Raw genomic sequence first — 24,589 nt, forward strand, 5'->3', positions numbered from 1 at the left:
CGAGAACTTTATCTGCTACTAGATAATACATGTAAACAATCCCAGTTTTATGCAGAAGAAACAAAAACACTTGAAAGCTTGTGCTTTCACAGCTGAGCACCACATCCCCCTCACTGGCAGTGCGTTGCTGTGCCCTGCACAGCACTGCTGCTGGAGCTAAGGCACACTTAGCTCTGGCTAACACTTTCCTCTGGCTCCAAAAGCTCCCTTGGAGAATCGTACTCCGCAGGCAGGGCTGCCCAGCTCTCTGACTCAGGTGTCCTCCCCACCGGGGCAGGGAGCCATGATGGGGATATAAGAACCTGTATAATGCCGTGCCCCAGGATGCCCATGTGGGCTTGGACCCGAACTCCTGTGGCCAAATGAAGGCAGCTGCCCACACAGCAAGGAAGGAGGCGAAGCGGGATGTCCTGGAGCTGGTGGTATTTTGGTTAGCTCTTGAGATGTTGCTCTTCTCTTGTCAGCATGATTTTAGCCCAGGGCCCCTGGGATTTCACTCACTGTTGCTAGTTGTCTGTTATATTTCAGATGTGGATTTAACCTTTACATGATTGATCACTTTGTGGAGCCTTAGCTCTTCCCCATCTTCCTTACTCTTTCAGCTTAACCTTGTGCTTCGCTGACTGGCAGCAACACAGTATGGCCAAATCAGACCCCATTTCTCCCCGGCGCTGCTTAGCGATTGCAGGAGTGAGCCAAATCTGTGCTGCCTTCCAGCCTAGGAGCCCAGAGCACTTCACAGATGTTAATGAATTAAGCCTGACAATGCAGTCGGGTCCCCGGGGGAGGAAGGTAGGATGGGCCCCCACCTTCCAGCTTGGAGGCACAACAGCAGGGCTCAGACGCTCAGAGTGCTGGGTAAGTGATTAGCAATGTGGGATGAAAGCCCTGGCTCCCACCTCTGAGCTATAATCACAGGAACGCTTGCTCAGTCTAATCCCCCAGGCTATCTTTTTTTGCCTGTTTCCCCTGGGAGCGATACGCTGCCCTGCCCCTGTCTCCTGTGGCTCCCCTGGCCTCAGGGGCAGCCCAGCACGTCTGATGTGCCAGGCGTCCATGCCGCCTCCCTCACAAGTTTTGCCCAGCTATCACTATGCCAAGCAGTTAGGACAGAGTGGAAAATTTCCCCTTCTCCACTGGCCACATCTCCTACTCAGTCAAGCCTAACTAAATTATGCATCGATCCTCATGCCTTCTGCAAGGATGCCCAGGTCTTTGCCTCTTCACAGGAACAGCTGCCTGGAGCATCTATGTCCTGCCCTTAACCAGCTGGGCAGCTCCAGCTACTGATTTTTCTGGCCTGACCTCGAAGGGACAGGCAGGAGGGTTAAGTGTGGGGTGGGCACTGAAGATGGAAGGTCTGAGTACATCTGGGCCCATCTCCTACCAGCTCAGCGCTTTGGAGGTCCCTGACGTGGGCTGGGCTGCAGCAGCAGCTCTGAAGCCTGCCCAGCTGGCACAGAGCGGAGGTGCCGCCTGGCCGCCGGAGCCCAGGAGATGTCACCGCAGGTGCCCCCCAGCCCCGTGAGCCCAGGAGGGTCCAGCCACCTGCTCCCACTCTCCCTGCTGGGGCGGAAAGGAGGCAGGGACGGCCAGCTGGTGCACCGGGGGCAGCTCCGGCAACTCGTGTGGCATCAGCGCCAGCGATGGTGTCCCACCGTGCGGGATGCTCTCCGCTGTCTCCGCGGGCTCGGCTCGGTTCGGCCCCGCTCGGCTCGGCTCGGCCCCGCTCGGCTCGGCTCGGCTCGGCTCGGCTCGGCCGGGCGCCGCGGGTCGCCATTGGCTGCGGCGGGCGGGGCGGGGCGGGGCCCCGCCTCTGTCGGGCAGCAGCCGCCGAGCCCTGCCCGGCCCGGCCCGGCTTCAACAGGCGGCGGCGGTGGAGCGGGCCGCGGCAGGCAGGGCAGGCAGGGCCGGGCAGGGCCGCCGGGCACCCCGCCGCCCCCCCCGCCGCCGCCGGCAGGATGATCGGCGTCAACAGCATCAACAGCAGCGCGGGGCGCATGCGGTCCCGCTCCATGTGCTCGGTGCGCTACGGGCGCAACTACCGCGGCGTGGAGACCTTCTGCTACGGCTGGCCACAGCGCTCCCGCACCCTCAAGCCGGTGCTCTACACCGACCTGGTGGTCAGCCGCCTCCAGAGCCGCCGCAAGAAGAAGCCGGTAAGCGGCGGGCCGGGGGAGCGGGGGGCGCCGCGGGGGGATGCGCAGCGCCCTGCGCCCCGGCGGGGATGCGGGCGGATGGACGGACGGACGGACGGACAGACACGCCCGGACAGCCGCCGGCCCGCCCGCTGCGAGAGCCTCAGCCCTGGCATGGATGTAGCGAGCAGTCAGCCCCATCTCCCTCCCCTGCCTTCTTTCCGCGGAGCCGGGTCCCCATCAGCCCCCCTCCGCCCGAGTGTCCCCGTCTCCAACCCTGCCATCCTCCCCTATCCCACCCCGAGCACGGGGGTAGCGGGAGCACGGCAAGACTTGGGTGACATTGCGCCGCTCACCATGGTTTGACAGCAACGCTTGCGCGAAAACATCGCTGCGAGAAGAATCCAGGACAGAGCCGTACCGCTGGGACCAGCCCTCCAGCTTAGCATAAGTGACAAGCTCTGCGGGCTCCCCGCCAAGGGCTGTGCTGAGCTGTGCCAGCTCGGCCAGGGCAGACTGGCACCCGGCTGGGGTGGTGGGGAGAGCCGCAAGGCAGCGCGGAGGGGCAACGCTGCAGCCCCGGCTCCCAGCCGAGCGGAGCTGGAGAGGAAGGAGTGGCTGCCTGGACAAAAAAGGGCTTTTTACTGCCAAGAGCTTGCTCGCTGTGAGCCGGCATCCGTTTTGGAGGTGTTACGCTGGTGTGCATCGGTCCTAGGTGGGGAGAAGCGAACAGGCTGTCTCTGGCCGCTTCCTACCTCGGTCGGGTGCCTGACTCCAGTATAGCAGCGAGAGAAGAGTCCTCACCGGCCCCGACGTTGCAGGCAGGCTGGGGCAAAGCAGGCAGGGGTGCCCCAGAGCTGCCTGGGCTGCCCCCATGGTCAAAACCAGCCCGGGGGGACATCAGGGCCGTGCCAAGCAGCGATGCTGTCATAGCGCAGTACGGTCTGGGGGCAGCATGAAGTTGTGACGCACTCAGATGGAAACATGCAGTTGGAAGGGAGACGATCGGTCGCTGCTTCCCGCGCTGTGGGGTTGCGCTGGGAGGGATAGAGGGGTCTGTCATCCTGGGGGTGGTAGTTGCCTGGGCAAGGAATGTTTTAAAAGAGGTTGGTGCAGCTTATGATGTTGCCGAGTTGAAAGTGTGGGGCAGGGATGCGTAGCCGTCCCTTGCTGCCTGCTATTGCTGCCTGCAGCAGTGTGGAAAGTGACGCACAGGACACTGTCCCTGTGGCAGCCCATCCTACGGGGAAAAGAGTCTGTCCCCAAGTCGCTCTCCTCTGTGTGCACACAGGAGCCCTTCTGCAGTGGAGGGGAGGGGGGACTACGGGGTGTGCGCAGCAGGGTTGGTGCGTGCCAGGGGATGAGTTGTTCTTGAGCATGGGTTGTGCACGCTGGGCAGGCAGCGGAGGTGCGGGGGGGGGCTGCAAAGGTGAATTAGGGACCTGACATAGGTACGGTTCCATCTGACATACAGCCCTGATCTGACCGTGCTGTTTGCATCCATGCAGCTGGGGGGTCTGGGTGCCTGGGGGACCTGACAGAGCTTTGTAGCTGGGTGTAGAGAAAGATATTTTGCTAAGGAAAAGTTGGGGAAAGCCAGCTATTGAGCTCTCATATTGAACTGCTGCCAGGCACAGAGAGAGGGAGAATGACTGCAGGGACGGTGCTTGGTGGCTGTGAAGTCCATCTTGCAGAATGTCACGCAGCCGTGGCTGGTCACAGGGCCAGCAGGAGGAAGGGGAGCCTTGACCTGCACAGGGCATCTTGCAGCACTGAGAGCTGAGCACTGTGTTGCTTTAGCACAGGAACCAGCAGACTGGAAAGGGGACATGTCCGCAGGAGTTATGATCCGTAAAAGAGGCACCCCAGAAAGGGTTAAAACTCTCTGCTGGATGGCTAAATTCCTGCCTTAACCCTTCTCTGTTACTTGAGTGCTGGGCTACAGCCCTCAGTACAGTCCCGTCTGTGCCAAAGCTGTGTCCAGGCCAGCTTGCTGCCTGGCTCCCCAAACCTGGATCTCCCCTCTGGTCTACTCTGAGCTGAGGAGCTGAAGAGGGATGTCTTCTCCCTGCCCTGCTTGCGTAGGGCTGTCCCCAGCAGGGCCAGCGCTAAGGCTGGGCTGGAGCATCAGTGCCACCTGCTTCTTGCCCAGTGCAGCCCCCCACCTCTCCTGGAGACGTTTGCTAGAGCAGGATTTGGGGACGTCCTCTCAGCCCACTTTCAAGAGGGAGGGCACCAAAGAAAGATGTTGTTGATTCAGTTAGAAATCCCGCTGGGGCAGTATATTCCTAGGTCTCTTCAGTATTGCGCATGTCTAGGGCAGAGCTGGCTGGCTGGCCCGGCATGCTGCAGCAGTGAGCTCATAACCCGGCGATGACAAAAAACCCCAACCACACTTGAGGCTGGCCACAGTGGCATGAGGCCAGCGCTCTGCTTTCTCATGGGCAGTGCTTGCAAGTTCAGAGGTGCCAAGAGGTGCCGTCCTTTCGGCCCAGGGGGAATGAATCCATGGAGCAAAGACAGCCTGGAGAGAGGGACCTGCTGAGTGATGAAAGTGGTGTCTCTGGTCTCTGCTGACGTGGTTCTGAGTTAGGCTTCAGGAGCCTGCACTGCCTGCGCTTCCCCAGCAGAAATGGTCCGTGCACCAAGGAGTCCGGAGTTTAGTGGACTGACAGGCAGCGGTACTGCCATGGGACCAGAAAAGCGGGATGGGCTTTGTGGCTGGAGTGCATCTTCTCAGCTAGGACTTGGGCTGAGTCCACCAGCTTTGTTCCTGAGACTGTTGTCAGCTGGGAGTGGCATTTAGCCAAGCAGAGTCCTGGCAGGATTTAAGTGTAGACGTAAAGCTTTGCATTGCCCTCTCAGTCCCCCCAGTCCCCCCATTTGCCTGTCACTGTCCCCCCACACAGGAGTGCTGAGCAGCCCCTGCTCCCGATCTCTGAGGTGGGGGTGCTTGGCTCCTGCCTGTAATGGGCTTGTGGGATGCTGTCGGGGCTTGTAGCAGGGTGGCTGGAGCCTTTTGAAGCCCCAAGGCAGTTCAGCCTTTGAAGTGTTCGCCGACAGTCCCAGAGCCCAGGTTTTTGTAGCGCAGTGCTCTGCCAGGGTGTTCTCCGGCACTGTGCCATCCAGAATTACTCCCCAAGCATCTTCTGACATCAGCTCATTCACTCGGTGTTTAGCAGCAATCCTCCTGCAAGCCCTGAGTGGGGCTGGGAGCGTGCGGGCCGTGGTCCCCTCTGATGCAGCGCCTCACCCTGCCCTCCAAAATCCCCGCTCAGCTGGCTCACATCTCCCTTCCTTGGGGACAGGGAGCTGACCCCTCTCTGTGTCGCCACTGAGCCAGGTGGAAGCCAAGCCACGCGTCCCGTTCTGCCCGCTCTTTCCAAGGAGCTTGTCTGCAGTTTCTAGTCCCCGATTCTCTGTGCCGGTTTTTCAGTCTCCTTTTTGTGTCTGTTGGTTCTCAGCATCTTTCGGCTGCATCCCCAGCAGTGAGTAAGATCTCTTCCCTTCTGTTTCCCGTGGTGACTCCTTATCATCTATATTGCTCTGAGATGCCTGTTTCTCGCCCTGCTCTGCTCCCAGGTTATGTTCTGCAGGACTTTGGATTGTTTTTCCCCCCCCAGGCTCTTCTCTAGGTCTCTTGGCAACCCGTGCTCCTCTGGCCGCCTCGCTGCCAGCCCACTGTCGGGTACCCCCTGCTCACACCTCAGCAACCTGCCTCCCTGGCGCCAGGGCTGCACAAATGGGGCTGGGGTCTAATCTCTCAGGTGCTGGGGCAGTACCCCCTCTGTGAGCCTCCTGTCTTCCCAGGACACAACTGAATCCTGCTTTCCGCCTGCTAGATTGGGGTGATCCCTTTCCTGCTCTGAGAAACAAGCTGGTGCTCTGCCAGCGTCTCCCTGACGGGGAAGTGCGGGAGGAGCCGGGTCCCCGCTCCCTCCTGGCCGCTGTGCCTCTCGGGGGAGTGACGGATGTCCCTTCCCCAGACACCGCTGGGGCCTGTCTGCTGGCTGGCTTTCCCAAGCCCCTGCACACCTCCAGTTGTACTTTCTCAGCCACCAGCAAGATCTCTCAGCAGCAGTCTCCGGCCCAGTGATGGATGTTGACAGCTGCCTGAACAGCCTGTGCGAGACTCGATTATTTTCCTCTGAGGATGATGCCTTCCAGATCTTGCTCTGAAGCCCTCTGCGAGCACTGTGTTGAAACCCTCTCCGGAGCCTCCCCGGCTGCAGAGCCATGCTGAGTGCTTCTGGCTTGCGCCCAGCTCGGACCGGACAAACACTTGGGAGTGGGGCCCTGGAGCATCCTGCCGCAGGCAGGCTTAGCTTGTTCCTGTGCTGAGATGCAGGCAGCGGGTCCTGCCTTGCTCAACTCAGTGGTGTTTGGGTCCCCAGGGAGGGCAGGGTGCCTGGGGGGTGCTGGGGAAGGGGTAGGGACAGGCCACAGCCACCCCAAGCAACAGCAGCCCAGCAGTAGACAAACGCCCATCCTGCCTTGACCAGCCATGAGGTATTCTCAGGGCCTCATGAATAACAGCGTGCTGGTGTCTCTGCAAGTCCAGGGCCAGCGCTGTGCTGAAGTCTCTCCTGAAGCCTAAGTGGGCTCCCACAAGAGCATCGCATCGCTGCAGAGCACTGGGTGCTGCCATGAGCCCATCTCTGCTAGCCCAGGACAGGCAGCCGATGGCAGGGAGGTTGCTGGCTGTGGTGTGTTGTGGCATGGAGCTGCTGGAGGCCCTGGAGCAGGCTGAGGTCCCGCCGAGCAGGGTGCAGGCATGCACCAAGTCCCAAAGGCTTGTTTTCCTGGGGCCCGGGCCTCCTGAAGGCTATCCCTTTGGCCAGCCTGGGACAGCTTGGAGCAGGGAGAAGCGGCTCTACCAAGGACTTGGAAATGTTTGATGCGCTTTGCCACCATGCTGTGCCACTGTCACAGGCAGGTAGAGAAGGGAGGGGAGGAGAGGGGAGACAGCCAGGGCCATCCCCAGCACCGTGCCCGGGGTGTGCGTGGGGTTGCAGGTCCCATGGTGCCCAGGAGAAGGTGTCTGTAGCCCTGAAACAAGGTCAGCCGGCTGGCCCAGCCAGGATGGGGCTGGACCAGAATGAACTGATGTGGAGTTGCCTTAACCTCCAGTGCCCCTGAGCTGGCCTGGCATGCCCTCTGTGTGCCCCAGAGCAGCCCCCCTGACCTGGCACCACTCTCCTGCTGACTCCCTGCTCTTCTCTCTGCAGGCGCTGTACAGCTCCATCAAGAATGAGAAGCTGCAGTGGGCCATGTGAGTATCTCTCCTGGGGGATGCTGCCGCCTGGCGCTGGGCGGGCAGCGGGGCCACCCTGCTGGTGTGGGGGGCTTCCTCGCCCCTGCCGCCCTCCTCGCCGGAGCATCGCCCTGCCCCTGAGGCTGCATCAGCCCTTATGCTGCAGGGTTGATGCTCCTGCGAGGATGTGGGAGGGAGAAGGAGCTCGGGATGGGATGAGCTGGTATGGGATGGGGGTGCAGGCAACGCACACCCAGCTGCCCTCAGTACCCCCATGGGGACCCCTTCCCCAGCATGCTGGGGGAAGACTGCCTGAGGCCAGCTCCCCGTGGCTTTGGTGTTGCTTTGTGCCTTGGCGGCCGTGCCCAGGGTGGGGAGCGGGCAGGCTCTGCGGGGGCCGTGGCTGTGCCGGGGCCCCACAGGGTGCCCGCACCCTCGCCCACAGCTGCCATCTCCAGCAGCAGGAGTGGCAGCGCCCGCGCTGCGGGGATTAATCAGCCCGGCGGTACCGCCAGCGCTGAGCCAATGCGCTCGGGCTGCTGCCATGGAGACGCCGGCAGATGCTGAGGGGTTTAATTAGCAGCGAGCAGGTCTGAGGGAGGGGGGAGGCAGCAGCTCTGGGCTCCCACATCTTCCTGCCGGGCGGGGGGAGCGGCACCGATGCGGCCTGCCCGCAGCAGCCTGCCCGCAGCACGAGGGGCCGTGACCTGGAGGGAGAGTGCGAGCAGGGGCCTGCCACCTCCTGCTGCCTGGGCTACCTATGTCCTGCCAACACATGCTCCTGCCCTGGGCTGGTGCTGCCTGAGGCCTCCCCACTGCAGGCTCCCTGTACCCCTTTGCTGGTGGCTCTGAGCCTCATAGTCCAGCTGCTGCCCTGAAGGCGTGGGGACCACAGCCTGGGTCTCTTTGGGGGGTTTCCCTTCTAGACCCTCTCTCTTGCCAGCTGGGGGCCTGCGAGCCCATACACCACGGGCCAGGGGGCTGCCGTAGTGCCAAGCCCCAGGGTGCTGCTCCTCCATGGCCCCTGGCTCATCAGCCTGGCTGGCATCAGTCCCAGCTCTGTCCAAAAAGGCTCCTCACTCCCTGGGGCAGGCAGGGGCCTCACCCTGAACTGGCAGTAGACACCCCCATGCCTTGTCTTCTGAGGGGCCAGGCAGCACCACAGCTGCCTAGAGGGGCAGGGGCACAGAGGCATGGCTGGGTTTGGGATGCTCACCAATGGTGATGGGAGGCTGCTCAGCCTGGTCTGCTGCTCCTGGCCTCCCTTTCAGAAGCCAGGCCTAAAAGTGGCACCGGCAAGTGGGAGGCATGGTATTTGCAGTCCCCAGCAAGGTAACAAACCCTTTCCCCACCCAAATCTGTGCCTGGCAGAGATGAGGAGGAGCTGAGAAAGTCCCTCTCGGAGCTGGCAGACCCCAACCCGAAGTCCATCAAGCGCATCAGCAGCTGCAGTAACCCCTTCCTGGACTTCTCGCAAGACTCCAGCATCGCCACCTACAAGCATGGACTGTTAGTGCGCAAGATCCACGCTGATCCCGACTGCAAGAAAAGTAGGTGCCTGGGGAGCCCGTGGGAGGGACTCGGGGTGAGAGGGCACTAGTGAGCTCCAGAAACCCAACAGGGAGCAGGGCAGGAGTCACTACATGACGTCATGTAGCATCGTGCCAGCCTCCAGCATCAGCCCCCTGTGGCCTGTCTGTGCCAGGCATAACTCAGCCCCTAGGCTGGGGAGCCTGAAGAAAGCCTCTCCCTGCCCGTCCACCCCCACCATCAGGGCTCGGCAGAGGCCAAGATGGCAGCGGGCAGGGGGCGGCGCTGGGAAAGGGGCAGGCAGGGAGGTAGGGTGGGCTCCCTGGGGGATGCACCCTTGCCACAGGATGGTGGGGGACGAAGGAAGGTGTCCTGTGGTGCGGCAAACAAGCAGCACAGCGGGCTGCCGCTGGCTGAGTGCTGCCAGGCATGTTCACCGTCTCCACCGTAAAATCCCCTCTAAGCCCTGGCCATCTAATGCTGACTCGATCTGATTAGATTCAGCTGCCCTCCAAAGCCAGCATTACCTGGCAGGCAGCACCGTCTTGTCCCCGTCCCTGAGCGGGGAGGCAGCGGTGAAGCCGAGCGCGAGTGGCGAGGCGGGCGGCGAAGCGGGGAGCGCAGCGGCGCCGGCCCCGGGAGGCAGCAGGCAGCCCCCCTGCCAGCAGCACCATCTGCCAGCCACGCGGCCAGCACGGGCTCAGGTGCGCGGGGAGAGTCCTGGCGTGCCGCCTGTCCCTGGGGTGGGGTGACGTGTGTCATGGCAGGGCTGGCTGGAGGAGGATGGGAGTGGGGGGGGGATGCCTTCCCCCGGCTCAGCGCTGGGGCTGATGTCCGGGCTGCTCTCTCCTCCCTGGCAGCGCCCCGAGGGAAGCGCGGCTGGAAGCCCTTCCACGCCATCCTGAAGGGGATGATTCTCTACCTGCAGAAGGTAGGCAGCAGCGGGGTGGCCTGCATCCGCGCCAGGGAGGGGGATCGTCCCCAGCCCAGGGGGGAGGTCACGGCAGTCCCCACAGCAGCAAGAGAGGGGCTCCAGCACACGGCATTGCAAAGCCTGGGCTAAGCAGACTCAGCACCATGCCTGCTTGAGCTGTTGTTTGGGGACCTGGTGACATCCCTGTTCCTGGGGTGCTCGGGCTCAGTCTGGGCAGTGAAAGCGGCTGCTGACCGAGGGCCCTGCGTGTGGGGGCTTGGCTGGGGAAGAGGAGGCAGCAGGGTCTTTGTCCTGGGGGGGGAGTGTTGGGCTGCACATCCAGTTCCCTGCAGGCATACACACTGCCCAGCTGCGGGGCAGTGGGGAACAGCCACCGTGCTGTTGCCAAGCCCATGCACCCAGGTTGTGCAGCCTCTCCCTATGGGTGTAGCATGAGCTGGAGGCAGAGCCCACAGCAGCCTGGTGGAGGGTGATCTCCAAGCCCCACCACTGCCAGTGCTTGCCTGCAGTTCCTGCGGCCTCATAGAGCTGACTCATGGTGGGGTGCATCCCTAAGCTGGCTCTGAAACACCCCGTGATTCGCAGGAGGAGTATAAGCCAGGGAAGGCGCTGGTGGAAGAGGAGCTGAAGAACGCTATTAGCATCCACCATTCGCTTGCCACGCGGGCATCTGACTACAGCAAGCGACCCAACGTCTTCTACCTCAGGACAGCTGACTGGAGAGTCTTCCTCTTCCAAGCACAGTGAGTCCCCCAGGATCACTGGCTGGGTCCCACGCTGGGGCGCAGGGGCTTATCTGACTGGAGTGGAGGGTGGGATGGGGCTTAGGGCCACGTTGCTCTCTGCTGTCCTGGCCCTTTCTGGAAGGAAAGGGACCCGGTGTCAGTGCTGTGCTTTGCCCAGCTCCTCTTCTTCCCACCCCGATGGGCTCACAACAGCCCGAGTCGCCGGGGGCAGAGCCCCAGGTGCCGTGGCTGGCCAGGGCCAGGCCTGGGGGACCTGGATCTTGTCTGCAGGGCAGGTCCCTCTGCCTGTGACACAGATAGTGGCACTTCGAGCCCATCTGTGGTTTGGCCTTTCTCCCCAGGAACCCTGAACAGATGCACTCGTGGATCACGCGCATCAATGTGGTGGCAGCCATGTTCTCCGCGCCCCCCTTCCCTGCGGCCATCGGCTCCCAGAAGAAGTTCAGCCGCCCACTGCTGCCCAGCTCCTGCACCAGGCTGTCCCAGGTGGGCCATGGTGTGGGGGCAGCTGGGAGCATGGGACAGACCCCCTGGGTCTGCTGGTGGCACTGTCCCCTGTGGAAGGACCTATGCAGTGCCACATGCCCAGCTGCCTCCCAGCAGGGTGCAGGGCCAAGGGAGCATGGCCAGGGAGACACGGAGCAAGGGGGTGCTGAGGTTGGGGGTGGACAGCGAGGTCTTGTTCCTGGCAGTGGGGATGGGAGACAGGCGATGGAGTCAGACCATGGAGGAGAACGTGGTCCCACACCATGGCTTGCAGGGTCCTGCCAGGGTCAGGACTTTGAAAGGCGACCGGCCGGGGGGATTAGCTGGTGCTCGCGCGTGCCAGGGCAGTTATTCATAGAGCAGAAAGGATTAAAAACACCACCACCCTAGTTTTAGAGGGGATTAAATCCTTCTGCTTTAAGACTGCAGCCAGTCCGCCGCGAAGCGGGAGCAGATTGCCCCCAAGGGCCTATGCTTTTGCCTGCCTTTTTAAAACAAACAAACCAACCAACCCAGGAGCAGAAGCTGAGATCCTGGCTGGACCTAGGAGGGGAAAAACCTGTTCTGGCCCTGGCTGGCTCACACTACCGGGGGGGGGGGGGGGGGGGGGGCGGGGGGGGGGGGGAGCAGAGCAGAGGGCAGAGCGAGGCACTGACGTAGTGCCACCCTTCCCCAGGAGGAGCAAGTGAAGAGCCATGAGACCAAGTTCAAGACAATGTCAGCAGAGCTGCTGGAGCATCGCTCCTCGCTGCCTGAGAAGAAGGTGAAGGGCAAGGAGTATGAGGAGCTGAAGCAGAAGGAAGAGTACCTGGAGTTTGAGGTGAGCTGGGAGACCCCCCCTCTGCCCCCAGACCCTCTGCCCCTGCCCACTTGGCCGTCCTGAGTGATGGGACCTCCCCATCCCCATCAGCTGAATTGCACTATGCCACTGCCGTGGTCTGGGACCATGAGCATGCCCTCTGCCCTGGGATGCTGGCTGGGGTGGAGGGACCACAAGCATCCCCCCACCCTGGGATGCTGGCTGAGGGGCAGTACTCAGCTCACCAACCCCTCTCTGCTGCACTGTGCCCCCCCAGAAATCCCGCTACGGCACCTATGCCATGCTGCTGCGGGCCAAGCTGAAGGCTGGCTCAGAGGACCTGGCAGCGTTCGAGTCCACCCTCTTTGATGCAGCGGGGGGGGAGGACGATGGCCTGAAAAAATCCTGCTCCAGCCCCTCGCTCAACATGGAGCCCTCCAGCACGGCCACCAAGGTGAAGCGCAACGTCTCGGAGCGCGCCAGCCGCCAGCCCCCTGGCCACCCCCAGAAGTCATAAGCGAGGGGCATCAGCCGCCTGCGCTGCAGCTCTGTTCTTGCCCCCCTGGCACCGGGGTGGAGGCCACGTGCCCGCCGAGACCCTGCATGAGTCCATCCATCTGCGGCACGAGCTGGGGGAGTGACAGCCGTTCCCCGGCTGTCAGCACCAGCCATGCAGGGCCGCGGCCCCTCTGCCGGAGATGGTGGCAGAGCAGGACGGTCCCCGGTCCTTGCCCATGGGAGCTGCCTGCGCTGTTGGCCCCATCAGACTTGTTCCTGCCCCTCCTTGTCCTGCGCTTGGCTGCAGGACCCAGTCCCCCCAGCACCGGGGAGGGGGAGCAACTGAAACCCACCCACTGGGCTCAATTCTTCAGTGGTTGTTAAAAAAAAAAAAAAAAGACAGCGCAGCAAAACAAAGCCAGCGGCCGCTTCTCCTCCAGCTCCGTTGTGCCATGGGGAGGCAGACAGGAGGGGGCCAGCCCTGGCCTGTCCCCTCTCCTGGGGCTGGTGGCCAGGGGAGCCAGGGCGATGGCACCTGGCCCCCTCCCTGCCACCCCAGCCACCTCTGCACCCTCCCTGCTTTCTTATAACTTTTGAACGGTTTTTGTGATACAGTTTTGCACTTTTTAGTACCAGATCGAGCTGACCACCAGGGAGGGTTTTTTGGGGCTACTTTTGATGCTTTTTGGGAACTGTTTAAAAAACAAACAAAACCACAAAGCCAGCCATGTCCTGTAGGCACTGCGTTCTTGGGGGGAGGAGGTTTTTACACGGACTCAGGGGAGACCCAGCTCCCTGCTGCAGCAAGCTGAGCATAGGCTTGTGTGTGTGCTGCTGCCTGCTCAGCAGCCCTACAGACAGACAGCTCTGTGGCTGCTGGCACCAAGGAGGCAGCCTTGGGGATGGCAGCACCCATTGCTGCATTTGTAGCTGTATGGGGGGCTGATGCGCTGGTGCTTCATGACCCCCCCCCCAGCAGCCTGGACCAGCCCCATTTGCACTGCCTGGGTGTGAGCATCGTACCCGGGGCATGTTGGGCAGCAGCATGCAAGTACTCCCGGGGGGCAGGGTGACCCCTGCAGCCAGGGCTGACTTGAGGCTCCCCACTGCCCTATGGGACTGGCACGGACCGGAGCCAGCTTTCTTTCCCATGCCGCTTCTCTAACACGTGGCCGGGGCCTCGGAGGTTGCCAGCAAAACCCAGTCCGCAGCGCTGCGAGGTCCTCATGCTGCTGCAGCGGTGGTGCAGCCCCTTCCTCGGCCATGGGCTCCCTCCTCGCCAAGGTGAGGGGCACGCTGGGGCAGCCGCCGCCACCCCGGGGTGGGCTGCAGGGTGCTCGTCTGGAGTGAGGTGCTGGTGGTGAAGCGTGGCCACAGGAGCGCCCAGGGTGCGCAGGGACAGCAGAAGGGCTGTGGGTGGGGAGCTGGCACACACACTGTTCTTGGCCGCCCGGGACCCGGCTGGTTTCAGCACTGACTTTGCGAATGTGTCAAACTTTTTATTCTGCTCTTTTGAGTCTATTGCAAAAAAAAAAAAAGAAAAAAAAAGAAAAAAAAAATCCACCCTTGCCCCAAGCGGCTCAGGGGGAGAAAAACCTTTGTACAGCTTCTTCTCTCAGTTACTGAAGTAAAACTCACTCTTCACTTCTTGTGTGCGCTGTGGTTTCTCCCCCACGGTTGGGGACAGCCCTGGCATGGAGGGATGCTGAGGAGGGGCCAGCAGCTGCCTCCTTGTTGCTGGACTCCCAGCCCCAGGCAGGGCTCAGGGGGGTTGGTGCCCCCCAGCTCAGGGCCAGGGCTGGAGAGAGGGAGGGCAAAGGCTAATGGAAACTGTGTCCCTTTATTCAGAAGAGGGACCATTAAATAAGAGCAGAGAGGGGCCGGAGCCGGCTGCGTCCTGTCCCCCTGAGTCCAGGCAGCCGGACCCCAAGTCCGGAAGGCACTTGCATGGGCAGGGCAGGGGGCGATGCGGCCCCCCCCGGGCGGGTGTGGGGGCTGCCGGCCCCTCAGCGCACCTGTGGCTGCTGGCTGTGGGGCAGCTCACCCCCCGGCCCTGGCTTCAGGGCCAGCGTGGGTGCCTGCTCCTCCTCCACCGACTCGCTGCCGTAGGCGCTGTCTTCCTTCAGCTCTGCAAAACAAGCCCCGGGTGCTCTCAGTGATGGGGGGTCAGGGGGGCTGCAGGGACATCCCCCCCCAGCCCCTTGCTCCCCATACCTGTGCTTTGCAGCTTCTCCAGCGCCTCGGTTTTGTGGAGCAGCCTCACGGCCTTGTGGAGCCCCATGGAGTCCAGCGCCTCCAGCAGCCCCCCAGGCTGCCCCCTGCCAGCTGTGGAAAGAGGGCACTGAGCAGGGCCGGTGGCCAGACAGGCAGGGGTGACGGGGGCACCCCGGTCAGGCACTGACCTCGTAACTGCGCAGGAGGCTGATGCTGGGCGAGGGGGTGTCCTTGTAGGTCTCCACCAGGCTGCAGAGTCCCAGGCGCTTGGCCAGCTCGATCCAGTCCGACCCACTGCAGTCCTGGTTCAGCAGCTGCTCCAGCCCCTGCAGCGCCTCACTGTCCAGCGACAGGACCTTCCCTGCAGGGGAGACGTGCCTCCCATCACACGCTGCCCGTCCTTGCTGCCCTGCCTGGGCACAGTGCTTTTGGGAGGAGAGGGGCTGCTCACCTGGCTGGGGGGCAGCGGGCAGCTCCGCCTCGGGGCCCTGCTGGGAGGCCTGCAGCAGGATCTCCCGCACCTGCAGACAGACCCACAGATGTCAGCATCCCCCAAAGCACCGGCCAACCCCGCCTCGCCTCCCCACGCCACGGCTCTCCCTGGGACATGGCGGGACGCAGGCATCCTCACAGGAGCACCTCCTGGAGCTCTGCCTCATCCGTGCTGTGGCCCCCCACAGAAACGCTCCCACGGAGTTTGTCCCACCGCGCCACGCACCTTCTGGCTCCGAGTCAGGTCCAGGGGCGTGTGGCAGAGGCGCTGCCTGTGCCCTGCCTGCCCGTGCCTCTGCGCGGAGGGCTCAGGGTTGGTGCCGTCCTCCACGGCCGGGGCTGGCTCCCCCAGCTCCATGGCCAGCTCCTGCTCCTCAGGGTCGGCGTCCGTGTCGCTGCTGGCCTCTGACGAGGACGGGCTCACAGGCTCGTCGTTCTCGCACAGCACGTCTGCCCCTGTCAAGGAAGGGTGGACCGAGCCCCCAAAAGGGAAGGTTGGCCCAGGCGTCTGCCCTGTGCCTGGGCACCCCCCCGCCCCCAGCACAGGCAGCCAGGGCTGCGGGGAGGGGAAGGCAGAGGAGGGAGGACAGCGCCTTACCAGCTTTGAGGAGCAGTTTGGTGAGGGTGGGGGAGCCCAGGCCAGCAGCCAGGTGCAGGGGGGTGTTCCCGGCAAAAGTCCGGCTGTTGACATCTGCTCCCAGCTATGCAGAAAGGCGTGAGGCCGTGAGGATGGGCTGCCTGGGCGCTGCCCCCCCCGGCCCCTGTCACCCCAAGACCACAGGGGACCCCCCGCTTCTGCCAGGGCCCTGTAGGAGGATGCGCTCTATCCTCATCCCACAGCCACCAACCCACGAGCCCCCCCCGTACCTTCTTCACCAGGTGGGTGGCCATGTTCAGGTTCTCCATCTCCACGGCCAGGTGCAGCGGGGTCCTCCCGCCCTGCCTCTCCACCGCGTTCACGTCCGCTCCCTTCCTGACCAACAGGTCCAGGCAGGCCAAACTCTTTGCCTTCACAGCCAAGTGCACAGGCAGGAGGCCTGCAACAGGGGGAGAAGCTCAGCAGCCCTCTGGCCAAGCCCACGATGGCACCACCAGTTCCTGCCCATCCTCTCCCAGCCCCACTCACCATGGAAATTGGGCAGGCGGAGCAGGTAAGGGGCAGCTGAGCCCAGATGAGCTAGCAGCGTCCTCAGCATCTCTTCATCACCAGCCTGGAGCGCCAGGTGCAGCAGGGAATTGCCATAGCGGTCCAGCAAGGTGGGGTCGGCACGGGCTTGCAGCAGGAGCTGGACCACTTGAGGCTGCTTGGTGATGACTGCCAGATGCAGCGGCGTCTGTGGGACAGCAGCACTCCCTCAGCAGTGCTCGCAAGAGGAGCTGAGTCCTGCATCACCATCCTTGCCAGCACGGCTGCACCGTGCTCAGCCCTGCAGCCTCCCCTCAGCAGGAGCAGCAACAGGAGCCCCTGGGATCGGGAAACGTGAGCGAGCCACAGGTAGAGGAGAACCGGCTGCTCTGGGAAACGTGTACCTGCTGCAAGTTGTTGGAGATGTTGATGATCTGCTGTCTGGGGATGCTAACAATGACCTCGATCAGCTGCTTGATCACAGCCATCTGCTCATGGATAATAGCGAGGTGCAAAGGCCTGCGGAGAGAGCGGGATGGCCCCTGGTTCAGCTCCACGCTTCTCCAGGTCCTCCTTGCCATCTCCCACACCCAGAGCCCCCATAATGGCTCTGACGGCCAACAAGGCTCCCACGCTCTCCCCCCAAACCCCTCGTGTGCTCACGTGTCTCCGTTCTCGTCCTGCGATCCGGCCAGGTGCCTCTGGACCGCCAGCAGCATGCGGGGGTCGGCGGTGACCGAGTAGTCAAGCAGGGCATGGGCATTGCGACGGGCCAGTGCCAGCATCCACAGTTGGCAGAGCTGGGCTGGGGGGCGAAGCAGGATGTCACCGCCAGGAGCAGCAGCCCCATCCCACCCTCCTGCATCACCCCCGGGCACAGAGGAGAGCAGCATCCGGCCCCGAAAGGTCCCTGACCCATGCCACCTCTCCCGAGCGATGTCCCCCAGCCCTCGCTCCAGCCCAGCCCCCTCCTACCGTGCTTCTGCAGCTCCTTGCAGTACGTGCTCTCTGCAGGCGCCTGCCTGTCGCTCCCGGGCCCCTCCGCCTCAGGACCCTTCATCTGCACACCCCCCTGGTAGCCCCCCACAGGATGGGGGCCAGGCGAGTAGATGCTGTTGTAGGCCAGCCCAGGGGAGTAGGGGAAGCTGAGGTTCCCGCCTGCAGAGCAAGGGGGAGGACGGGTGAGGCTGGAGGGGAGCGGGGAGCCCCCAGGGCCGGGCCGCAGCCACGCGAGCTGGGAGGGGAAGAGGCATCCCCACTCACCTCCTCCAGAGCCGAAGCCCCCGGCCCCGCCACCGGCACCCCCCATGTGCGAGCCCCCGCCGAAGTGCTGGGGAAACTGAGGCAGGACTTTCTTGCGCTTCCTCTCCACTTCTTCCTTATCTGTGCGGAGAGAGGGGCAGCGGGGTGAGGGGCAGCCCCGGCGGCAGGGGGCACGCCGGCCTGCCCGGGGGGTGGCTCACCTTCCACCACGGGGTAGTAGGTGAACTGCTTGGAGTCGCTCACGTCGCCCCCCCGCTTCCGCTTCAGCTGCAGGAAGACGGTGACGGGACGGTCGATCTTGGGCTTGTGGTAGGGGGGCGTGCGGAAGACGATGGCATACTGTGGGCAGGACAGATGGACATGGGGTCCCGCTCCTCCCCAGAGCCGGGGACAGGGCTCCTCCACCCCGTAAGGCACCCGCCTCCCTCGGGGCACGGCAGGACACCCCCCTGCCTCCCCCGTACCTGCTTGTGCACGTCAGTGGGGGAGAAGTCTCCGAAGGCCTGCCAGCCGTTCTCATCATCCTCGTAGAAACGCACCTCGATGTCATCTGGGGAGAGAAGGGGCGCTGGCACTGCCTGTCTCCCTGCCCTGCCAGGCTCCGGGGACACGGACCCCTGGCCGCCCAGGGGCCCAGATCTCTCCCGCCCTGGGCCCCTCCAGAAGGTTTCGGCTGGAGGGAACAGCTTTTACCTTTCTGAACTTTATCACACAGCAAGTAAACCTCGTCCCCTCCCCGCACGGAGCCTGCCGTCTTATCCATCCGTGAGATCTTCAGGTTGGAAGCTCCTGGGGACTCTGCAGAGCAAGAGGAGGCATTGGGAGCTGCTGTGGTAGGCAGAGCATCCCTCACCTCCTTACCCGGTCCTGCCTCGTCCCCTCCCCAGCCTGGCCCCACGCTCACTACTGTCGTGGATGGGGTCTGAGATGACAGGCTGGAGGGCCAGCGCGAAGTTCCCGCTGCTGTCACGGAGGTAGGCGGTGAAGCGCAACCGCACGATGCTCAGGTCCATCACCTTCTTCAGCTCCTTCGCCTCCAGCTCAATCTCACGCAGCTCCGCTTCTGCCAGGGCAGGAGGAGATACCGTCAGTCTAAGCGAGGGGATGGGGCTCCAGGTCCCCCTGCCTGACCCCCAGCCCCATGCTAACCCCAGCCACCCAGCTGTCACCTTGGGGCGCCGAGTCCCACTGAGCCCCCAGGCTGCCCTCACCCGTCAGCAGATGGGTCCTGTTGCGCATCTTCTGCTGCTTCAGCTTTTCCTTCATGATCTCCATCATATTCTTCTTGGTGACATGGAGCACTCCCAGGTTGCTGAACCTGGAGGAAAAGAGGGATCCCACTGGCATCCGGGAGCGCCGGGGCTGGGAGCAGCCAGCCCGGGGGGCACATGGGCTCCCGCAGCTGGGAAAGAGCTGAGCAAAGCAGAAAGCAGTGCCGCTTGGGCAGCGGGGGGTCAACGTGTGTGGGGCATAAGAGGAGCAACCACAGAGGAGAGGAAAGGAGCCCAGAAAAGAGGTGGCTGGGAAACTCTGGGCTCCCACAGGTGACAAGTCCAAAGGGGAGGACCAGGAGGGCTGGAGGCCAGAGGGATGCAAATGGGACCAGGCTGAGCCAGCAGCCAGAGCTGGATTTGTAAAAGCAACTGCAGCAGTTGCCGAATACCCCGCGACTCAGGCTGGCTACAGAAGTCATCTGCAAAGCTGGGGAGCTGCAACCCCAAGGACAGAAGCCCAAAACAAGCTGCATGCACCAGACCCAGAGCTGGACAAAATGCTCAGGGGACAGAGCTGTACCGATGACCTTGTCTAAACCCACTCCTGGCCCCATCCAGCAAACCCAGCTCCTGGATGCGCTAACCCCCCTCTTCTCCCCAGCCTGTAAGCTGCAGCCAGTCCCCCAGCCCCCCCGCGTAGGTAAGAGGCAACCCCGGGTCTCCCTCGCACGTACTGGGCCGTCATGTCCTTGGGTCCCACAATTGCGATGCAGTTGCCGGCCTCGTTGCACTGCTTGCCCACCAGGCTATGTGCATGCACGCGAGGAGGGTCGCTGTGCGTCACCAGGTCCACCTCGATCCGGGCCATACCTGTGTAGTTGCAGATCTGCAGGGAGAAAGGAGATGTGAGTCAGGTACGATACCCCAGGAGCCTGCAGGACTCTCCGCAAACCCCTGCTATCCCTCCCCATGGCCACCATCCCTCCTGCCACAGCCCTCCCATCCCTCCAGCATCATGAGACACACAGAGCTTAATACACATTTCCCGTCCTTCCTTCAAGGCACCCTCCTGGTGACCGTGCACACCGGCTGAAGACACTGCCCCGTCCCCTCCCCAGGGCAGTGCTCACCTTGACGGTGGGATAGGTCTTGCGTCCCTTCTCGCTGGATGCTCCTGGCAGCCCCCCGTGCGAAGGGCCCTCGCAGCCGTACCGAAACCGGAACCCCCGCTGTGGAGGCAATAGAGGGGATCAGCCAAGGGTGGCCCAAACCTGATGCCATGAGAGCAGGGGGTGACAGCTACTTCTGCGCTTACCTGGGTGACATCCTTACCTGCTTTGGCTGCTCGATGATGACAAGGTAGGGACCTTCCACTGGAGGACAGAGAGGAGAGGCACCAGTGAGAAACACAGGATAACCAAAGTGCGTACTCCCAGTAAGGATGCTGGAGGTATGGGGATGGTGCTGAAGGTGAGGTGACCCCTGTTTGTCCCATGGGGGTCCTCAGGGCCCCCGGCCCCTGTGCTGTCAGAGCCCAGCTGGGAGCAGCGGTCAGAGTGGCAGGGAGAGGAGGGAAGGGCCTGAGGATGCTCTGGCACTCGGGGAGCGGGGAGCCCCTGGACACCCGTCACAGCACAACCTCAAGTCCCTGGTAGACTGAGCAGCAGGGCCAGACCGAACAGTCCCCGTCCCGGTGGCACAGGGCAGGGATTCCCAGGCAGCCCACAGAGGGGCCAGCGGGGACACAGCCCGTGGTGCTGCTGGGAACTACGAGGCATGAGTCAGCCTGCTGGGAAACCCCGCTGCAGCTGGGGACCCCCGGGAGGGCACAGCCAGAGGAGCCCTTACCCGTTGGCATCAGGGGCTCCTTCTGCTCCATCATGTGGGAGTCGAAATTGAAGTCGTCATAGCCAAGCCCATCCAGGCACTGGGTGACAGCAGGGAAGATGAGTGTGATGAGTGTGTTGGGGCTGGAACCCCCAGCTGTCCTGGGGGGCAGGCAGAGACCCCCATCTCCCACCCTGGGGGGGGCCAGTCTGGCACAGACCCCCATTGCCCACCTTGGGGGGGGGCAGGCACAGATCCCCTGTCCCTCCTGGGGAAGAAGGGTGGGCAGGTGTGGACCTCTCATTGCCCACCCCTGGGGGCACCAGCAGACCCCCTTTGCCCACCCTGGGGGCAGACACAGACCCCCCCATCTCCCACCCTGGGGGCAGACACAGACCCCCCCACCTCCCACCCCAGTGGCACCTGCAGACCCCCCCCATTGCCCGCTCTGGGGGTGGACACAGACCCCATCTCCCACCCTGGGGGCACCCGCAGACCCCTATCTCCCACCCTGGAGGTAGGCACAGACCCCCATCTCCCACCCCAGCCCTGGGGTCAGGCACAGACCCCCCCACCTCCCACCCCAGTGGCACCTGCAGACCCCCCCATTGCCCGCTCTGGGGGTGGACACAGACCCCCATCTCCCACCCTGGGGGCACCCGCAGACCCCTATCTCCCACCCCGGAGGTAGGCACAGACCCCCATCTCCCACCCCAGCCCTGGGGTCAGGCACTTGCTCCCACCCCAGCCCCGGGGCCGGGGCCAGGCAGAGGCTCCCCCCTCCCCCGGCGCCGAACCGATCTGTACCGCACTCACGGGCTGGAACTGCTCGTCCATGTCTGCGCGGGGCCGGCCGCCGGCCTGCGGGGAGAGCGCGGGGGTGAGCGGGGACCGGCGGCGGCAGGAAGGCACCGCCGCTCCGGAAAGTCCCTAGAAACCCCGCCGAGCCGGGAAATGACGGGACCGCGCGTCACCGCCCCGCCCCGCCCCGCCGCGGCCCGGGGCTCGGCTCGGCCCGGCCCGGGGCTCCGCACGGCTCGGCCCGGGGCTCCGCACGGCACGGCACGGCACGGCGCCCGGCCCGGCCCGGCTCGGAGCGGGGCTCGGCACGGCTCGGCCCGGGGCTCGGCTCGGCTCGGCACGGCCCGGGGCCCGGCACGGCTCGGTACGGCACGGCCCGGGGCCCGGCACGGCTCGGAGCGGGGCTCTGCTCGGCGCGGCCCCGGGCACGGCCGCTCCTGTGCCCGCCGGCGGCTCCCCCGGCCCGGCCCGGGGGCGGTGGGCCGGGCCGTCTCCTCGCCGCCTGGGAGTTTTGGGCTTCGGGCTCCGGGCGGGCTGGAAATCCCGGCGGCCGCCCGCCCGCCTCCCCCGGCCGCTCTCGCTTGGGCGCTGCCTGGCACCCCCGGAGCGCCCGAAGGTCCCGAGTTTCCCCCCGGGAGCACGGAAGGGTTTGCCCCCTGCCGTCCCCGGCCGCCTGCCCGGCTTCGGCCGCCCGTCCCCGTTGACCAGCCATCACGCCCTTTCCCAACAAGACCTGCAGCGCAGCGTGGTTGAAACCACCCGGACCACGCCATAAAAGCCGGCAGCAGCCCCTGGGGCCTCCCAGGTCCCTGCCCTGCATCACCTCACTTTGATGATGCACCTCCCGCACAGGGGTGTCTCCTCCAAGTCCCCCTGGACCCAAACAGGAGCAGCTGCCCCAAAGCGCTGCCCCAAAGCCCGCTGTTTCCCCCCTGGCTGGGGAAAGCTCTCCAGGACTCTGCAGACCGAAGCCAGCGTGTGGCAGCCCCTTGCCAGGCACCCAAAGGGGTGCTTTCCCGCTCCCCCGGTTTCCACTTACATGGCAGCCCCTGGATCCTTCCTGCGGAGGTGGCCTGAGAGAGGCATTTGCCACCCGTGTTCCCATCCCCTCCTTCCCGCTAGGAAGCATCTGGTTTCAAAGCGGGAGCGGCAGCCCCAGAGCCCGCCATGGGAGCATCTCCTGCCGACCCGGCACCCGGCGCTGCACGCTCCCTGCCAACCCCAGCACGGCACCGCCAGCAGTAGGGCCCCTTCCCCGCCGCCCACAGCGCTCGCAACCTCCTACTCACCGGGGAGGAGGAGGCTGGTCTCAGCAACCCGTCCAGCCCCAGCATCGCCACGGGGACTGCCGGCTACCGCAGACGGGGGTCCTGCTGGGGTCAAGGTCTGCCTAACCGCGGGAAACCACCGGTGACTTCTAGCAAAGGGGCAGGATCAGAGCAGAGCCTCTGGGCACGCTCTCTTGCTCCACATTTCTTCTCGCTAAGCAATGGAAAGAAAAAAAAAGAAAAAAGCACACCCGTATCTGACTCCACGGTGCCCTCATACCATGAATTTCTGAATCAGTGGTTGCTGCAGGTCCCACTCAGGGGATTTTGGGTGTGTGGGAGAAGAGGGGAAGGAAGGGGATTGTTCAACCCGTGCGTGACTCATATTCTTCAGAAGCTGAAAAGAGCCTTTTCAAGGAGATTTTCCAGCCACTCAAGTCCTCCAAAGGGGCTGCCCTGTGGCCCCAGGCTTGAGGTTTTCCCCAGCCGGCCTGCCACCTGAGCCCACCCTTGCTCCAGCAGCCCCTGCCCAGCCTGCCTGCAGGATGCAGCCCAGACAGCGGTGCAGCCCGGGACATGGGGTCCAAGGGACCTGCAGGTGCAGCGGGGTGTGCAAGGAGGGTGAAGGTGGAGATCCAGCACTGCGAAATGAGGTGGGAGCTTCCTCCTGCCGTTCTGCAGCAGCTTCCGAAAGCCTGGGAGCACGGATGCAACCACCCGCTGGCCTGTGGGAAGCAGCATGCACTGCCTGCTGTCGGGATCCCACCGGACATCCCGCCTCGGCAGCCTCAGCCTGCTACCACCAGCCAGCCACCTCATCTGCTGGCACAGATTTCCAAGAGAGGTGAAGGAGGGGACAAACATCCTTCCTCAGTGTGCTGGGAACAGCCACCTCAAACCCTACCCGCTGAGCCTGGCTGGGGCTCGAAGATGCTGGAGAAGAACAGACTGTGCCCCTTGAACAGAACAGCTCCCCTTCTCCAGTGCCGTCAGCCCCGTCCCCTCTAGAGGGGTTTTCACAGCTCACTCATTGCTGCCCCAGACACTTCCACTTGTTGCAGCAAACAGCATGACTAAGGAACGTCATGGGGACACGCTGTGTCTCCCCAGCCCGCGCAGCTCTGGCTCACTCAGGAGGTTGCTGGCCATATGCCTGCACACTTGCGCAGTGCGCGTTAGAGGAAGCCCACCTTGCTTGTCGAGCAGAGCTGGAGCGTCATTGTCCGCTTCCTCATTCCTGGAAGAGCAACCTCAGACAACCTCAGACCTGCTCTCGAGGTAAGTCCTGCCTCCTGTGCTGAGCAGCCGTGCCCTGCAGGCCCCCAGGACCCCGGGTTTCCCCTAGGAGTGTAGCACACTCGGCTTTTATCCCCGACACGTCCCAGAAGGGGATCCATCTCCCTCTCCTGCCATCAGTAGCATCCCCTGTTCCATGGTACCTAGTGCGTCTGGCCTGGACCCTGGGCTTGCACACACCCTGCAGCCCGCCTTTGCTGGGCTAATTCCTCCCTATCTTCAGACCTTCCTAGGGCTCAGGAAGGATTCTCCGGGCATTGCTGGGAATGGGGGGAAAGAGCAGCAACCCGACTGCGATGCACTGCCCAGAGCAGCACCAGCTCCCTGCCCTGGAGCACAGCACCGCCACGGCACCCTTGCCGGATGGTGCAGCCTGCCCGTGCCAGCCAGACTGCTTCAATTAAGCGCCCGCCGCTGGCAAGCGGCGTGAGTTAAAGCCATTCTTCCATGCCTGCAGCTCCTTGAACGTGACCTAGTAATGCAGGTGCTATTTTTTTTCCTCCCGTGACAGCCGGCTGACTTGCAGAGCCGATGCCCTGCGGGCGGGAGGGAAACGTCCGTCCGTCTGTCTGTGGCGGGAGTGTTTAGCAGCCATGGGAAAGGGCACTCCAGAAACGCAGAAGGCAGCACAAGTGTGGCTCTGCTCCGAACTACCCTGGTGTACAGCTGACATGTTCCAGCCACCCAGCTGGCTGCTCCTCTA

The 24,589-nt window shown here is 63.6% G+C and overlaps 2 protein-coding genes across 2 annotated transcripts in view; one reads left to right on the forward strand and one right to left on the reverse strand.

Moving 5' to 3' along the window:
* The window catches only part of PSD (pleckstrin and Sec7 domain containing), a 36,019-nt gene extending 21,990 nt beyond the window's left edge, over nucleotides 1-14,029 (forward strand). Inside the window, 7 exon segments of the mRNA XM_050898642.1 lie at nucleotides 7,367-7,410; nucleotides 8,764-8,942; nucleotides 9,783-9,853; nucleotides 10,442-10,599; nucleotides 10,944-11,088; nucleotides 11,765-11,908; nucleotides 12,165-14,029. Coding sequence (XP_050754599.1) covers nucleotides 7,367-7,410; nucleotides 8,764-8,942; nucleotides 9,783-9,853; nucleotides 10,442-10,599; nucleotides 10,944-11,088; nucleotides 11,765-11,908; nucleotides 12,165-12,404 — 981 coding nt within the window. The 3' untranslated portion in view covers nucleotides 12,405-14,029.
* NFKB2 (nuclear factor kappa B subunit 2) lies at nucleotides 13,911-22,770 on the reverse strand. The gene is made up of 23 exons (XM_050898643.1): nucleotides 22,612-22,770; nucleotides 21,338-21,382; nucleotides 20,543-20,621; nucleotides 20,027-20,067; nucleotides 19,825-19,923; nucleotides 19,429-19,580; nucleotides 18,692-18,798; nucleotides 18,385-18,543; nucleotides 18,174-18,278; nucleotides 17,945-18,030; nucleotides 17,681-17,819; nucleotides 17,481-17,600; nucleotides 17,193-17,375; nucleotides 16,881-17,022; nucleotides 16,622-16,736; nucleotides 16,218-16,425; nucleotides 15,959-16,128; nucleotides 15,690-15,792; nucleotides 15,318-15,547; nucleotides 15,051-15,120; nucleotides 14,784-14,960; nucleotides 14,600-14,710; nucleotides 13,911-14,513 (listed from the first exon to the last, which is right to left on the reverse strand). Exons 1-23 carry the CDS (start codon nucleotides 22,654-22,656, stop codon nucleotides 14,392-14,394), a joined length of 2,808 nt encoding a protein of 935 aa, XP_050754600.1. The 5' UTR covers nucleotides 22,657-22,770; the 3' UTR covers nucleotides 13,911-14,391.
* Nucleotides 22,771-24,589: the final 1,819 nt, after the last annotated feature.

The sequence above is a fragment of the Gymnogyps californianus genome, chromosome 6 (genome assembly GCF_018139145.2).
Source record: "Gymnogyps californianus isolate 813 chromosome 6, ASM1813914v2, whole genome shotgun sequence".
Classification (NCBI taxonomy): Eukaryota; Metazoa; Chordata; class Aves; order Accipitriformes; family Cathartidae; genus Gymnogyps; species Gymnogyps californianus.